This window comes from Coenobita brevimanus, chromosome 71, assembly GCF_032717465.1.
Source record: "Coenobita brevimanus isolate Jiangsu-jjx chromosome 71, ASM3271746v2, whole genome shotgun sequence".
NCBI classification, from domain to species: Eukaryota; Metazoa; Arthropoda; class Malacostraca; order Decapoda; family Coenobitidae; genus Coenobita; species Coenobita brevimanus.
Window position 1 is genome coordinate 40,924,665 of NC_137024.1, and position 17,920 is coordinate 40,942,584.

Below are 17,920 nucleotides of genomic sequence, written 5' to 3' on the forward strand. Positions count from 1 at the left end.
TATATCTCATGTACGGCTTGAGCTTTTAACATGAATTCTTCAGGTTATCAAGGTATGGCCAAAATCTTGGACGAATTCCAAAATGAGCATTTGGGGTGAAGGCCAAGGTCACCAAAATGGCTGCCAAAGGTCTACTAGTTTTTATCGCTCATCTTTAACACCATTATATGTTTATATCTCATGAACGGCTTGAGCTGTCAACTTATCTTCAGGGTATCAAGATTTGGCCAAAATCTTGGACTTGGCCAACATTATATTCTGGCTGGCGATTAGCATTTGGCTTGTGAAAGCTTTTCTTTCATTTTTCAGAGAGATCAGTTTACTTACTGGGGATTGCATCTTTTCCTTGCTATTATGTTTATATCTCTCACACAAATATAATGCAGTCATGTCAAGAATCAGTTTATTAAAACAAGTACTGTATGAAAAAAACATTTCATAAAATGTGTGGAGATGTAGGGATGATAGTGTGCCAAAAATCACTGACACAAGGTTGAGACAGGAAATATGACATGTACAGTAATTCCTCAATTATCATCCGAACAGTCCTTTACCTGACACTGCGATCTGGCTGTTCAAAACCATTATACAGTACATACGTTTTTCCATTTTATCTGGACAAAATGCTTGCATCCAGGTGGAAATTACAGCTGCATGAAGATTTTCATCCGGCCGGGCAGGAATAGCCTGATGATGCCGCACTGTCTGGCTAGGTAGCTCACCCAGCGTCCACTAGAGAACCCCTCGGTCGTTCCCAGTTCCTGTGCGGTGACTGTGTAGTGAAGAGCTCCTCTCGGACAGTTTTTATAATGGCGCACATGATGGTTTTTGTGGTTGTTCCCTACCTGCTTCAGGCCTTGCTGTCCCATGTATGCCTCTTCCTAGGGTGTGTGATAATGGCCCCTCCACCAGAGAAAAGGAAGAGGGTAGTGCTGACTCTGGAGAGGAGCATGAGATTCTGCGTAAGACTGATGCACCATGGTTGACTTCCCGCATCTTAAAGGAGTATTATTTTCCATGCTTGGCCATAGTTTTTAGGTCAGCTTGACCAGATAGAGTAGTGTTAAACAAGAGGAACAAGGGTTGTACAAGGTACTGTAGTGGCCTTTTACAATGGCTTTCAAAGTTAGGTTATGTACGAAGGGGTGCCAGGGGAGAAGTCCATTATGCGGACAGATCCACTTTCAGGACATGCCTTTGGCTTTATTACTTCGGATAATCAAGGGATTACTGTAATTCCATCCTTCCCCCTCCCCCTTTTTTTTTTTTGCGCATACTTTTGTATTGTGCATGGTTGGATAATAGATGTACCATTATCATGAATCTTTTCAGGTGCACTGTCACTGTACCATAATGACATGTACAGGAGTGAAAAAAAAAGAAAAAAAGAGAGAATGTAGATGTGGGATTCAGTATTGTTTTTCCTGTCTCAATCAAGTTCTGTTGTTTTTAAATGCATTACCATCCCAACATCTTTATACATTTTTTAGAACATCACTGATTTTTAAAAGCCTCTGTGTAAGGAAGCACCCCTCCACTAAGGTTGGTTTAATTTGGATCAAAAGTGTTCAAGTTAACCTTGTCCTGTGACCAGGGCTGTGAAGTCGGTACCCAAAACTCCCGACACCAACTCCGACTCTTTGATTTCCTGTGTGTCTGACTCTGACCCTTTAGACTTTCTGTACAATAAATTTGCCATGATGGGCCTTCACTGACTTGCACATGCTCAAAATTCCCACCTCACAGTGTATAGGCACTGGCAGAGGCCTCCACATCACAGTACAGTATACTATATCCATTTTATTCCTAGCAATTTCATGTTAAGGAAACTCACCTTTAGATTCTAGAATCAAAACGTTATCCAGACACGTTCACTCAGTGGGAAATCTGCTGATCGTAGTGTCTGTTACATTCTGTTCTTGTCATTCTGTTGACAGGTGGCAGCACCGATGTTTATGATCAACATAAACGAAGAACAGAACAACAAACAAATCCTAAATAAAATGAGGAAAATAAGAGAGAGAGAGAAAAAAAAAGCTGCAGTAGCAACAAGAAATAAAACCGAAGGAGCTATCATTCGAAAGGCATTAGCTCCACATTACATCTACATCATGTTTGTGATTTCTTTACTGGTGGTCAGAGTCAGAGTCGAGACCCCTTTTTTTTTTTTTTTTTTTTTTTTTTTTTTAAATAGAGACTCCAACTCCAGCATCACCATAATTGCTTCCGATTCCGACATCACAGCCTTGCCTGTGACCTTCATGTATGCCCTATTGTTCTCAAAATTGAACAATTTACTCTATGAATGACCAAATCCCTCCACCAAGGTTAATCCAGATTGAATATCAACTTTTGAATTGAAGGTCCAGTAGTTTAACACCATCTGAGGACCTTAAATTTTGACCAGTTCTCAAAATTGAAACACTTCACCCTTTGTTCACCCTTTACCTGTCTGCCATGTTTGGTCAGAATCGAATTAGAACTAAAAGTTGAATGATTTCTGATTATTACCTTTGATCAGTTTGGGTCAGTCTCTCCCATGCTTCTGACTAAGTGGAGAATAAAACCTCTCGTCTGTGAAAAAGTAATCAGTTTTCCCATTTTAGAGCTAGAGGGGTCTAAGAAAGCAGAACAGTACAGTATGGAGAAATTGGGAATTTTGTTCACTACACCAGTCCCTCCACATTCGCAGGGGTTAGGGGACACAGACCTCCGCGAATGTGGAAGTTCCATGAATGTTTGGTACACCTTCCCATAAATGCCTCTACAGCAGCAAATCATCCCCTTGGAGCAAGTGTGCACAAACTGTACCAAATAAATCATATCTGGAACTAAAAGTAACATGAAATATCACAAATAGCTGATGACTTGCCCACACGTGAGTGTGGGCAAGTCATCAGCTACATACATACCCCAACTTCTTGCAATAATACCCATTAAATTCAGTCTTGGCTCCACAGAGGGGCAATCCCTAAATCTGCTCCACAGAGGGGCAATCCCTAAATCTGCTAGACCGTGATTCTGCTAATGTGAAGGGCCTGGTGTATTTTAGATGTTAGTGTTATGTTCTAACTAATTTAGGAGATATTTTAGTCATAGGCAGACGTGGGAATTAAGGGTAAATGCTTAAAAAAAAATTAGCACATCCATGTTTGGGAGTTATGAAGGATTATATTTGTTAAGGCTTAACCCGTAAAGTGCTACAGGCCTTTTGAGAGGCCTGTTCTGCAAGTGCTACAGGGCTCTCGAGAGCCAGCGTAATAAATTTCTGAACCCAGTTTGATGTACTCTTTCATTTTGTAAGAAAAAAGTGAAATTGGAGCAAATCAGTGTTTTGATGTGTTTTTGCATGTGGGGGAGGGAGATCATAAAATCCCAAAGTAACACTTGTTAGGTTAAGGGCACATTGGCACCGTCCCTTCATAGATTGTCTATTGACACTCTGGTAACATTAAAATATCAAACATTACTTAGTTGGCTGGAGAGAAAAGTGGTACTAGATTCCCATTACTTTGGATAGTGATATGGACAGTACCTCAAAAATTTTTTATTCCAAGATCTGCCTCTGCGTGTATTGCATGTGTTGAAGGACTATGTGCATTTACTGAGCTGTAGTGTACAACATTTGAGCACATGAATGTTCATTGTTCACATCACATCCCCTTTCAAGCTTTATCAAATTTCTGTACTTCTGTTGGGAAACTAAACTTGTACATACAGGCATCTGGTTGTCCTCAGCTTATGTTCATGTCTTCTTGTCCTTCCAAAATCTTTCACAAAAATATCCACTCTATCCACGTTTTCCAGTCTTCTAACTCGTTCAAGCATAAAGACCAAATCTCGTCTCCATTCACATTTTCCAGTCTTCTAACTCTTATAAGCATAATGACCAAATCTCCTCTCCACTTACGTCCCACTATCACCCTTTAGAATGATATATATATGTAAAAGCAATCCTCCCCCCCAAGACATATTATTGATTTGATCCCATGTTTGCATCATTAGAGATATTGTGTTTGACACCTGCAGAACAACAGTGGTTGCCCATTTGTAAGTGGATGTAGCTAAGGTTTGACTTCTAAGCACCGAGGAAACTGGACTACAATACATTCAACTTAGTTTGCCTTTATATACAATATTTACATACATGCATACATACAAGGTATGTCCAAAAAGAAGCAGAACTTTTTAAATAGTACACCAATGAGCCAGGTTAATGTGATTGCGATGGGGTGCTGTATAGCAGTGACTTTGAGTGCTAGTCTAACACTAGGTGCAACATGCCACGCCACTTAGTCTTCAAGGTACATTCGTTTGATTGAATGAGTGTTTAGTGCACTTGGTGATTTGTTGCAAGGTGAACAATAAAGGTTGTTGAAGAACAGCATGTTTGCATGAAATTCTGTTTTAGATTGGGGAAAACTTTTATGGAGACTTCTCAGATGTTACGGCAGGCTTATGGGGAAGATTGTTTAAGCTGTGCATAATGTCACAAGTGTTTCCAGCAGTTCAAATCAGGAAGAATATCCACCAAAGGCAGTCCCAAATCTGTACAGCCTTCCATGTCAAGAGACAATGATCACGTTGAGAAAGTGCATGCTGTGTTTCTTGAAAATCGTTGCTTGATTGTCCATGAAATTTTTGAAGAGTTAGACATCTATATAGGTTCGTGCCACATTATTTTAACTGAAAAGCTGAAGATGCATCATGTTGCTACAGAATTTGTGCAGTGTCTGCTGACTGATGATCAAAATGAGAACTATGTCACAACCAGTCAGGAGCTGTTTGTTTGTTCAAAGGCTGATGAAAACTTTCTGAAAAATGTCATAACAGGACATGAAATATGTGTGTATGGCTATGATGTTGAAACAAAAAGGCAGTCCATCGTGGTGGGCTGGAACATCGTCACCACAACCAAAAAAAAGCACGTCAGAGTCACTCAAGTGTGTAGGTGATGTTGATCGTCTTTATGTATTGAAAGGGCGTCGTTAATCATGAGTTTGTTGCACGTGGTCAGGCAGTCAGTAAAGCATTGTACTTGGATGTCCTTAAGCATTTGATGAAGGCAGGGTGAAGGAAGAGGCCTGAGGCTTGGACAAACAAAACTTGGATGCTGCATTTTGATAATGCATCTTCTCGCGCATTGATCCGTGTCCGTGACTTTTTGGCAGAGCATGAGATGACTATCATTCCCCAGCTTCCCTTACACTCCAGATTTGGCCCCTGCAAACCTTTTGTCTGAATTTGTAAGTGCATGTACATGCTTGTGTGTGCTCCCAAAGTTGGAATCTGCCCTGAAAGGTCACCGGTTTCAGACAAAAGTAGAAACTTCACCAAATGCACTAAACACATGTTCACTTAAGTGTGTATACAATACTTCGATGACCGAGCGACGTGACATGATGTGGCTAGTACCAGTATTAGACTAAAGCTTAAAGTCTTCGCTACACAGCGCTCCTGTTGCATCACGCTAAGTCAACTAGTTGGTGCACCATTTAAAAAATTTTGTTTCTTTTTGGACAGGCCTTGTGCTTTCATACACAAATACTGTATGCATATTCAGCACACCCTTGCTGTATGATGATGATGTTTGAAAAAAAGAGTGTAACAATTTAGTGTATATCGAGTCAGTTTGAATGAGTTCAACAATGTCAAAAATCAAGTTCCTAGCTTACCTCAGCTCATTGTTCTCTCACTTCGCTGCATGTCGCTTCCTGCTTACTACCAATAACAAATCTAAAAACAAGCTTCCAACTCACCCAGATTGATAGCTACAGACTTCACTTCACTGTATTTCACATGCTTAAACTCCAACACCACATTATTGTCCCATCACTGAACCTAACATACCCGGTAGTGATGATTGCTAATTCCATCTTGGAACAAACACATGCTGTAACTAGACTTGTATGAGAGTGATCGTATATCAACCAGTGAGACTTCTTACGGGAATATTATACTGGGTATAAATGAAAATTCTGTCATATGTAGAAAAAGGTCCTAACTTTTTCGTTGTCATATAAGCGATTCATTGCATACCAGTTCATCATACATTGAAGTTTGGCTGTATATATATATATATATATATATATATATATATATATATATAGTATACCCTGTATATATACATATATATATATATATATATATATATATATATATATATATATATGTGTGTGTGTGTGTGTGTGTGTGTGTGTGTGTGTGTGTAATACACTTTGGGAGTGTTCACCCAGCCACGTACTGCATTGGCGGACACAAGGGGTGCTGTGGCTGAACCAGTGTCGCTTACTGTAAAGTATGCTTGCACCCAGTTGGCTTGCGCGGGCCGATTACACTTGGTTCACAGACTACGCACACATCCAAAGCCACTCCAACACTACAGTTACACTTGCAAGCACTTTTCACCCTACATACAATCTCTACCAGACAGCCTAAGCCACTTGGTAGAGATACATTGGCTGAATCATCCCGACTTCGGTTGGGATAGGCCGGTCCTGCAGTGCATACTCAAATGGCTGATGATGATGATGATGAGTATATATATATATATATATATATATATATATCTATCTATCTATTGCCAGACGCCTCAATCCCGTTTGGGGTGGCCACAAACAAATCGCCTCCAAGTCGCCCTGTCCCCCGCCATTTCACTGCCCTGCTCCCAACTCACACCTCCCTCTCTCATATACCTCTCCACCCCATCCCTCCATCTCATCCTCGGCCTCCCTCTCCCTCTTCCCCCCTCCACCTCACTCACATACACTCTCTTCGTCAGTCTTTCGCCCTCCATCCTCTCCACATGGCCAAACCACCTCAGTGTGTTCCTCATAACGCTTCCTATCACATCCACATCCACACCACAACGCTCCTTTATATCCTCATTCGTCAGCCTGTCTCTCCATGTGACTCCACAGGCTCCTCTTAAATAACTCATTTCCACTGCTCTCACTCTTGACTTGTGTCCTTCCAACAATGTCCAAGCTTCACTTCCGTACGTTAGAGTTGGTATCACAATACTGTCATGTAGTAACTTTTTCACCTCCATGCTCACTTCCCTGTTTCTTATCACTGCTTTCAAGGAACCAGCAACCTTTCTTCCCTGCTGTACCCTTTCAAGCACTTCACCCTCCAAACCTCCATCCTTACTCATCACACTACCCAAATACTTAAACGTACTCACATTTTCCAATTCCTCACCATCTAACCTCGCTGTACATTCACTAACTTCACCTCTCTCAAAGACCATCACTTTACTCTTCCCTACATTCACCTTTAGGTTCCGTTTCTTACACACTCTCTCAAACTCATCCACCAAGCCTTGCAGCTCCCTTCGTCTTCACTCAACAACACAGTATCATCTGCAAACAACAGTACAGGGAGTTTCCAAACACTATCCTCTCTCACCAGGGCCACTCCAACATCCACTACCCTACCTTGTACCTCTTTTATATACTGTATATATATATATATATATATATATATATATATATATATATATATATATATAAATATATATATATATATATATATATATATATATATATATATATATATATGTATATATATATATATATATATATATATATATATATATATATATATATATATATATATATATATATATATATATATATATATATATATATATTTATATTTATATTTTATATATATTTATATATATATATATATATATATATATATATATATATATATATATATATATATATATATATATATATACTGTATATACAGTAAAACCTCACTATAACGGACTTCATTTGACCTGAATTTCATGTTTTGCATTGTGACAAAAAGCATTGCAGCTGTGTAGAAATATCTTAATACATTGACTATATCAAAGATTTCTGACCACTACTTGGTGGTGGCCAGAATTAGGATGCAAGTGAGATGGAGGAATAGAAGAAGGGAAAGACGAGAGGAAGGAGTAGTTGCAAGGAGAGTGGAAAGGTTACAAGAGGATGAGAAAAAGGCAGAGTATAAGAGAGAAATGGAGGAACGATTGGGCAAATATGAATTGGAGCAGATGGGAGACGTGGAAGGTGTGTGTAAGATATTTACAGAAGAAATATGTGCAGCATGTGACGTGGTGTGTGGAAGGAAGAGAAGGCGGAGGGGGGTGCAAGGAACAGCGTGGTGGACTGAAGAGGTGAAACAGGCTGTGGCACAAAAGAAGAAAGCATGCAATGAATGGGTGAGAAATAGGGGCGTGGAAGAAGTTGAGAGGCGGAAGAGAGAGTTATATGTGGAAAGGAAGAGAGAGGTGAAAAGATTAGTAAGAGAGAGTAAGAAGAGAGTGGATGAGGAATTTGGAAGGAATTTGAGTGTAAAGTGGAGGGACTGTAAGAAAATGTTCTGGAGAGAAGTGAAAAGAGTAAGACAGGGTGGAAGTGAAGTTAGCAGGGGAGTGAAAGATAAAAATGGTAGATTACTAGTGGAGAAGGGAGAAAAAGTGAGCAGATGGAGAGAACACTTTAAGGAATTGTTGAACGTAGAGGATGGAAGTAATGCGAGTATAAGTGGCTGGGGAATGGCTGGGAGAAGGAGGGAGGTGAGAAGACAGGAAGAAATCAGTTGGATAGAAGTTGTGGAAGCAATGAAGAAAGTTAAATCGGGGAAAGCCCCAGGAATTGATGGAGTGTGTGGTGAAATGCTGAAGCATGGGGGAGAGATAGTAGTAGAATGGATGTGGAAGATGTGCAGATTGGCCTGGGAGGAAGGTAGAGTCCCGGAGGATTGGAAGTCAGGTATAATTATTCCCTTGTACAAAGGAAAAGGAGAAAAAGAAGTGTGTGGTAATCATAGGGGCATTTGTCTTCTTAGTATAATAGGAAAAGTGTATGGTAGGATACTTACAGACAGAGTTAGAGAAAGAACAGAGAAATTAGTTGGAGAAGAACAGGGAGGCTTTAGGAAGGGAAGAGGTTGTGTAGATCAGATATTCATTCTTAGATCTTTAGTGGAAAAGTTTCTAGAGAAGGGAAAGAAGTTGTATGCGGCTTTCATGGATTTGGAGAAAGCATATGACAGGGTGGATAGACAAGGATTGTGGAAAGTGTTAAGAATATATGGAGTAGATGGGAAGTTGTTGAATGCTGTGAAGAGTATGTACGATGGTGCGAAGGCTGCAGTGCGTGTGGATGGTGAACTAAGTGAATTTTTCTCTTTTAAAAGTTGGTTTGAAACAGGGATGTGTCATGTCTCCATGGTTGTTCAATCTGTACATGGATGGGGTAATAAAAGAGGTACAAGGTAGGGTAGTGGATGTTGGAGTGGCCCTGGTGAGAGAGGATAGTGTTTGGAAACTCCCTGTACTGTTGTTTGCAGATGATACTGTGTTGTTGAGTGAAGACGAAGGGAGCTGCAAGGCTTGGTGGATGAGTTTGAGAGTGTGTGTAAGAAACGGAACCTAAAGGTGAATGTAGGGAAGAGTAAAGAGATGGTCTTTGAGAGAGGTGAAGTTAGTGAATGTACAGCGAGGTTAGATGGTGAGGAATTGGAAAATGTGAGTACGTTTAAGTATTTGGGTAGTGTGATGAGTAAGGATGGAGGTTTGGAGGGTGAAGTGCTTGAAAGGGTACAGCAGGGAAGAAAGGTTGCTGGTTCCTTGAAAGCAGTGATAAGAAACAGGGAAGTGAAAAAGTTACTACATGACAGTATTGTGATACCAACTCTAATGTACGAAAGTGAAGCTTGGACATTGTTGGAAGGACACAAGTCAAGAGTGAGAGCAGTGGAAATGAGTTATTTAAGAGGAGCCTGTGGAGTCACGTGGAGAGACAGGCTGACGAATGAGGATATAAAGGAGCGTTGTGGTGTGGATGTGGATGTGATAGGAAGCGTTATGAGGAACACACTGAGGTGGTTTGGCCATGTGGAGAGGATGGAGGGTGAAAGACTGACGAAGAGAGTGTATGTGAGTGAGGTGGAGGGGGGAAGAGGGAGGGGGAGGCCGAGGATGAGATGGAGGGATGGGGTGGAGAGGTATATGAGAGAGGGGGGTATGAGTTGGGAGCAGGGCAGTGAAATGGCGGGGGACAGGGCGACTTGGAGGCGATTTGTTTGTGGCCACCCCAAACGGGATTGAGGCGTCTGGCAATAGATAGAAAGATTCATCATGTTTATTGTAGTTAAATAATTTGATATTCTGAACTACCAGACACAGTGAAATATATGGAGAAGCATACTACTGGTCCAAGCTTTTTATTAGACATATGGGTTTATTGTACTGTACTGAAAAATCTATCAGTTTAAGCCTATATCTGTTCATCAGCATTTTGTACCCCAAATCACTGTGTCTGATAAATCCAGTCAGTTTAGGCCTATACTGTATCTGTTCACCAGCATTTTGTACCCCAAATCACCCTGTCTGAAAATCTGTCATCTTAAGCCTATATCTATTCACTAGCATTTTGTACCCCAAATCACCATGTCTTTCAGCAAGGCACTTAGTACCAGAGGAGCACAAATGCCAAAATAACAGGAAGAGACTGTCTTCGTAGACCTTTGGCAAAACTATGCATCAGCTGATGCAACAGCTGACAGGTCAGATCAACTCAAAATTTCAAGCTGAGCAACTCTATATGTCATAAGAATGTCGCTAAAATGCCTCCTTATAACCAAAATTGAAAATCGCATAATAGTCAGGTGATGAATCAGCTGATATGGTAAATCGACCCAAAATGTAAAGCTGAGGAACTTGGTATTTCATAAGAAATCACTCAGAGCTCTCCAAGGACAGTTATTCAAACTTTCCATGAAGGAGGGAAAATACATGAAAATCGCCTAATTGTTAGCTGATGCAACAGCAACATGTTAAATCAATTTAAAGTTTTAGGTAGGGGAATCTAAAATCACTTAATATAATATGGAGTAGATGGGGAGTTGCTGAATGCTGTGAGGAGTATGTGTGGTGGTGCTAAGGCTGCAGTGCGTGTGGATGGTGAACTGAGTGAATTTTTCTCTTTGAAGGTTGGGTTGAAACAGGGATGTGTCATGTCTCCATGGTTGTTCATTCTGTACATGAATGGGGTAACAAAATAGGTACAAGGAAGGGCTGTGGATGTTGGAGTGGCCCTGGTGAGAGAAGGTAGTGTTTGGAAACTCCCTGTTCTGTTGTTTGCAGATGATACTGTGTTGTTGAGTGAAGACGAAGAGGAGCTGCAAGGCTTGATGGATGAGTTTGGGAGAGTGTGTAAGAAACGGAATTTAAAGGTGAATGTAGGGAAGAGTAAAGTGATGGTCTTTGAGAGAGGGGAAGTCAGTGAATATACAGTGAGGTTGGATGGTGAGGAAATGGAAAATGTGAGTACATTTAAGTACTTGGGTAGTGTGATGAGTAAGGATGGAAGTTTGGAGGGTGAAGTGCTTGAAAGGGTACAACAAGGAAGAAAGGTTGCTGGTTCCTTGAAAGCAGTGATAAGAAACAGGGAAGTGAGCATGGAAGTGAAAAAGTTACTACATGACAGTATTGTGATACTAACTCTGACATATGGAAGTAAAGCTTGGACGTTGTTGGAAGGACACAAGTTAAGAGTGAGAGCAGTGGAAATGAGTTATTTAAGAGGAGCCTGTGGCATCACATGGAGATTGAGGCTGACAAATGAGGATATAAAGGAGCATTGTGGTGTGGATGTGGATGTGATAGGAAGCATTAGGAGGAACACACTTAGTTGGTTTGGCCATGTGGAGAGGATGGAGGGTGAGAGACTGACGAGGAGAGTGTATGAGTGAGGTGGAGGAGGGGAGAGGGAAGGGGAGGCCGAGGATGAGATGGAAGGATGGAGTGGGGAGCTATATGAGAGAGGGGTGTGTGAGTTGGGAGCAGGGCAGTGAAATGGTGGGGGACAGGGCGATGTGGAGGCGATTTGTTTGTTGCCACCCCGTACGGGATTGAGGCGTCTGGCAATAGATAGATAGATAGATAGAGAAGAGTACTTTGATAATAAGAGAGGAAAATGTGCAAAAGAAGTTGAAAGCAGAGTGACACAAGCAAGAAAAGTAGGTGATGCAATGAAGACCTTGATAACAAACAGAGTCTTGAGTGTTGCAGCTGCACGAGGCTTACATGAAGGGGTGTTAGTGCCAACTTTAATATATGGATGTGAGACTATGGTGTGGCATGAAAATGAAAAATCAAGAGTAAGATCAGTGGAGATGGGACTGTTGAGGAATGCAGGTGGAGTACAGAGGGTGGATAGGATACTAAATAATGTGATTCGTGAAAGATGTGGAGTGAGGAAGTCGGTGGACACCAGAATCGAAGAGAGTGTACCGAGATGGTATGGTCGTGTGGAGAGAATGGATAACAATAGAATGGTGAAGAAGGTATATCTGAGCGAATTCGAAGGAGGGAAGAGGCAAGGTAGGCCAAGAAGGTGGAGTGTTAGTGCCAGCTTTAACATATGGATGTGAGACTATGGTGTGGCATGAAAATGAAAAGTCAAGAGTAAGAGCAGTGGAGATGGGACTGCTGAGGAATGTATGTGGAGTACAGAGGGTGGATAGGATACGAAATAATATGATTCGTGAAAGATGTGGAGTGAGGAAGTCGGTGGACACCAGAATTGAAGAGAGTGTACTGAGATGGTATGAACATGTGGAAAGTGGATAACAATAGAATGGTGAAAAAGGTATATCTGAGCGAAGTTGAAGGAGGGAGGAGGTGAGATAGGCCAAGGAGAAGGTGGAGAGATATGGTGGATGAGTGTGTGTGAGGAAGAGAGGTTTGGAAGTTGATGAGGTTAAGGAACTGACAAGAGATCGAGCTGGCTGGATGAATGTTGTGAGGAGAGATGCATGATCAGGGATTGGCACCCCTTTTTAACATGGCAGCGTCCGGATTGACTCAATCGGATACATTTATGTAAAACTACAGAATTTAGTGAATGTTTTTGGCGTGTCCGATGGAGCTGGGATTCCGGGGGCTTGAATGATGAGTGAATGGAAGTGTGGCCCATTGGATTGGGCAAATTTGGGCTGTCTGAACATTGGTACTCCTCACTATGCCCTGGGGTGGGAAAGGAAGTCCGGTTGTTGATGATGATGATGATGATAAAAGTTCGTCGAGGAAGTGGAGTGCGTGTGTTTAGTGAATGTGAGAAAATAGATTAGGTAATGTTGGTAAAATTATTTCAAGAACAGTACTGTAAGTATTGATGGGTAGCGTGGGTGAGTGTTACGATGAGGGTGAAAGTGAGTGGGATCAGTGTATATGGGTAATGATGAATTGATAAGGTATTAGAATAGTAAATAGTGATTAGAGTGGAATTGAAAGAAATGTTAGGTTAGGATGTATAGGAAAATGAGAATGAAGACGATTATGAGCAAGGAGAGTAAAAATGATAGAACAGAATGAATATTCTGGCTCTATACTGTATATATATATATATATATATATATATATATATATATATATATATATATATATATATATATATAATATATATATATATATTTATTATATATATTATATATATATATATATAATATATATATAATATATATATATTATATATATATATTATATATTTATATAAATATATTTTATATATATAATATATATATATTATATAATATATATATATATATATATATATATATATATATATATATATATATATATATATATATATATATATATATATATATATATATATATTATATATATATATATATATATTATATATATATATATATAATATATATATTATATATATATATATATATATATATATTATATATATATATATATATATATATATATATATATATATATATATATATATATATATATATATATATATATATATATATATATATATATATATATATATATATATATATATATATATATATATATATATATATATATATATATATATATTTGGAGCTGGAGTGAAGTTAGTATGAGTGGACGAGTGCGAGTGAGCAGAGAAGAACAGTGTCCGAGTAACGATTCTGAATGTATTTTAAGTGTGGGTTAAATAACATTGAACCAGTGAAAAAAAAATAGTTGGAGAAAGTAAAAGTGGTGAGCGAGTAGGAAAGAAGAGTGCGAGTTTGGGAGCGTAAAGAGTGACGTGTCATTTATATCTCTACTAAGATGGCGGCCAAGCGAAGGTAGAGACGGGGGAGTCGGTAGGGGGAAGTGGGAGGTGTAGGAGTCAGGTGTGTGTGGCGGGGGAAGGGAATTGGTAGGGAGGTAGGTTTGAGGAAGGAAAAGGAGAGAGTATAGAGTATGGGGAGGGGATTCTGTCTTAATGAGTTGAGGGGAGGTATGGAGGCTGTGGTAGAGGAAAAGTAAGATCAGGGAAGGAGGTAGACAGAGGGGGGGGGGTTGAGGGAGGTTAGTCTTTGCTTGTGCAGGAGAGGTATGGAAGCTGAGAGAGAGAGAGAGAAAGAGATGGGGAGGATGTGTAGGCTTTTGGAGGGGAAATAGACAGGAGAGAGAAATGTGAAGGAGGGAAGGAAAGGGTTAGTAGGAAGAGAAATAGGTCTGGGTACGCCAGATGAATAGTAGGGAGTGTGTGTGTGTGTGGGGGGGGGGAATGTATGCTTTCTTGAGGTGAGGTAAGGAAACTGTAGCAAAGAGGGGTAGTAAAGAAGAGTAGATGTTAGAGAGGAAAACGATCAGCATGGAGTGAGAAGTGAGGGTACGGAAAGGTTAGTTGTGATGGAGGTGGACGAATAGTAGCTTTGTTTGGGGGAGCTAAGGAAACCAGCAGAGAAGGAAATGTAGATGTGAAAAATAAAGAGGGCAGAAGAGGAGTTGGAGGTGTGTGAATTTAGAGGTTGGTGGTCAAGTGTGTGAGGAAAAGAACAGAACAGGTTGGTTGGTTGGTTGGTGTGGGAAGAGGCGGGAAAGGAGAGGTTGGGTAGTGAGTTGCTCAGGGCGGAGGGGAGGGAGGGGAACGAGAGGTGGAAGGGAAAGAAGATAGGAGAGTGGAAATGAAAGACATTGAAGTGTATGAAGAAAAAGTTGAGGTAATATCTAAATCTTTGACATTTTAATGCACTAAATGAAATCCTCTTGAAGTCCTGGAAGGGATTGGAAGATGGAAGTGTAGGATGGAAGAACACACCAGGGGGAAGGGATGAGAGGAATCGACTTAGAGGGGGAGGGTAGAGGGTATATGGTATTTTAGCTGAGAGGCGGAGAAGGGCGTATGGAACATTGTACCTATACCGTCTGCTTGTTCTCGCCACCTTCCACTTTGGCTTCTGCTGTGCCGTGTATCTTAGGTCGTATAGAACCAGTACGAATGTAGACTATACCCATGTTACCCTAACGACGTAAAATTGTAATCTCTATCATAAATGCTGAGTTACAAGAATACACTAGCTCTAGAATATGATGCTTATCACAAAGAAATGCTATGGATAGGATGTAGAAACTTAGAATTGTCCTTTTCTGCCATTGTGCAATATGAAATTAGATGCAGAAAGACGGCAGTCTGGGTCAAGTTTGAGTAAAAAGCGAATAGTAATTATGCCTATAGTTTAGGAAGAGACGTTTGCATATTAATAATGATGCAGTTTGTTGTAAAGGATGAACTATACCATAATAGTGAAGGTTTATGTAGTATGAGGGTATACGATTATGATCTGGCGTACTTTGTTGTATCCTCGCAATAGGCACGATTTCATTATGTTTTGCACGGATTAGAGTATTTATAGCACTGTGAAACTAAGTAGTTTATTTTACTTTCTTTCCTCCGCCGTAGCAGCTTGATAACCGCATTTTCCTGTTACAGATTCATTCCTATGATTAACTCTCTATCTGACACTATAAGTTTAAAATGATACATACGTACAGTACCAGAAGAAAAATTGTCGTATGTTGGCGACCGTGTGTGTGTGTTGCCATTATGTGTGAATGCTGGATGATTACCGAAGTTTGTAAATTTGATGTCCTGTGTAGTTGTTCTGTGTATCTATAATTGAATTTTTTTACTGGGTATGTTTAAATGACAGACTGGGAAATGCAGTTTAGATTTAATTAATGTTCTGGATAGTACTGTGGATGTTTATAATTGTGTGTAGTGTAAAAGTGTAGTGATAGACCTGAGTATGGTGTGAGATTTGATGATAGACATGTATGTAGTGAGGTGTAGGTGAAGTGGTATAGGTGTAGTGTGGTGTAAATGAAGTGATAGGTTAAACCTGGCTGTGGTGTAGGTGTAGTGATTGGTTAGACTTGGTGTAGGCGTAGTGATGAGTTACTTTTGATATAGGTATAGTGATAGGTTAGACATGTGCTGTAAGTGTGGTGATAGGTCAGACATAAGTGTGTTCTAAGGTGTAAATATAGTAACAATGTTTGGTGTTGTAATGGAGAAGTTTGAGTGTGAAATAGAACAGTGAATAAATAGGTGTTGTATCGGAGTGTAGTTTGGTGTGGGTGTAAGGTGGTATACCGTCTGTGTGTTGATTTTACTTGTAGGTGTAGGCTAGTGTGTCTTGTATGGGTGTGAGTTGAGTGTAGTGCGGGATAGTGTCGCGGTGTTATAAAAGTGTGTTTTGTGTGTGTGTGTGTGTGTGTGTGTGTGTGTGTGTGTGTGTGTGTGTGTGTGTGTGTGTGTGTGTGTGTGTGTGTGATGTAATGTGCGAGAGGCGAGGTGTAGTGGCCTAAGTGAATGTAATGTGTGAGGTTGGATGTATAGATTTAGTGAAATATTTCATTGATGTGTTGTATGGGAGTGTGTAATGGGTGTTGGTTTTGCGCATTGGAGTTGTTTTTTGGTGTATTCTGATGTACAGGGTGGATATGTTTTGCAATACGAAATTGGGTGTCGTTGCCAAGTCATGTATGGAAGTTACCTTATTGAGCTTGACTGTGGGAGCATGGGTGTATTATGTTTGATGTAATTGGTTGTGGTGTGCAAAGATTTAGGTGTGAAGCATAGTTGTGTGGTTTATGTCATTACAAGGAAATTCAGTCATATGAGTGTGAGTAACGGTGTGAAGGGTGTAAGGAGAGTGGTGAAGCAGGGTGAAGTTTCGTTGGGAGCGAAGTGAGGTGTAAGGCAAGATGCACACTGGAGGAAAGAAGAAAGGGGTTGGGTAGACTGAGATGAGGATATAGTGAATATGTGGAGACAGCGTGTGGCCGCACCTCTGGTTGGGTTCACAGTGTGGAGGAAGCAGGGTTGTGGTGGTGGTGGAGAGGTGGAGGGCGGGCGTTGTCCCGGGGCGGTGCGTGTGTGCCTGGCCACGCCGACCATTGTGGTGCCCCCTCACCCTCCAGTGGTGGGGGGACACCTGCGCTACGGGGAGAGGATTGGGGGTTTGGCAGGTGTGGCGGGGGAGATGGGGGGAGGAGGGAAGAGCGGGCGGGCTAGTGCGCGTGGCGTCTTCACGACGGCTTGGAGGATTTCCTGGCTGTGTTGGGGTGGGGGGGGAGGGGAGTGGTAGTGGTTGGGGGTGGAGGAGGGAGGGGGGAGGTAACCCACGCCGACCGGCTAGGCAGCACCAGTCCCACGCCAGCACTCACCACGCCGTCACCTCGCTTTTGTGGTTCTCTTCCGTCACCTTCTCAGCCGCCCCCGCCCGGTGCTGTCAGCCTCGGTAGTGTGATCTTAGAGGGCAGGTCACGTGTAGTGTAGTGAGGTAGTGTGAGGTGTGTGACGGTGTGCTGTGGATCACTTGTTAGTGATTACGGCATTGAAATCTCTGGCGGCATGATCCTTGACTCAGTTGATGCAGCGGGTGTGAAGATGGTGGCCAGGACGAGGACCTTTTGGCGGCCTACGGCGGCACTCCATCCCAGCAGGTGAGTAAGAAGAGGCCCTTTCAATGTTGAAAATTTTACTGCAAGCTCGAAGAAAAGCCAGATTGACTCAGAGGATTTTTCCCTTGTTTGTCTCAGTTTTCCATTGCCTTCTATGCGAGGTTT

General features: G+C 41.1%; 1 protein-coding gene across 1 annotated transcript in view; it reads left to right on the forward strand.

The window, feature by feature from the left end:
- Positions 1–17,920, forward strand: part of PolA2 (DNA polymerase alpha subunit B) — a 73,639-nt gene that overhangs the window by 13,595 nt on the left and 42,124 nt on the right. Inside the window, exon 3 of the mRNA XM_080277740.1 lies at positions 17,731–17,797. Coding sequence (XP_080133866.1) covers positions 17,731–17,797 — 67 coding nt within the window. The remainder of the gene's footprint in view (positions 1–17,730; positions 17,798–17,920) is intronic.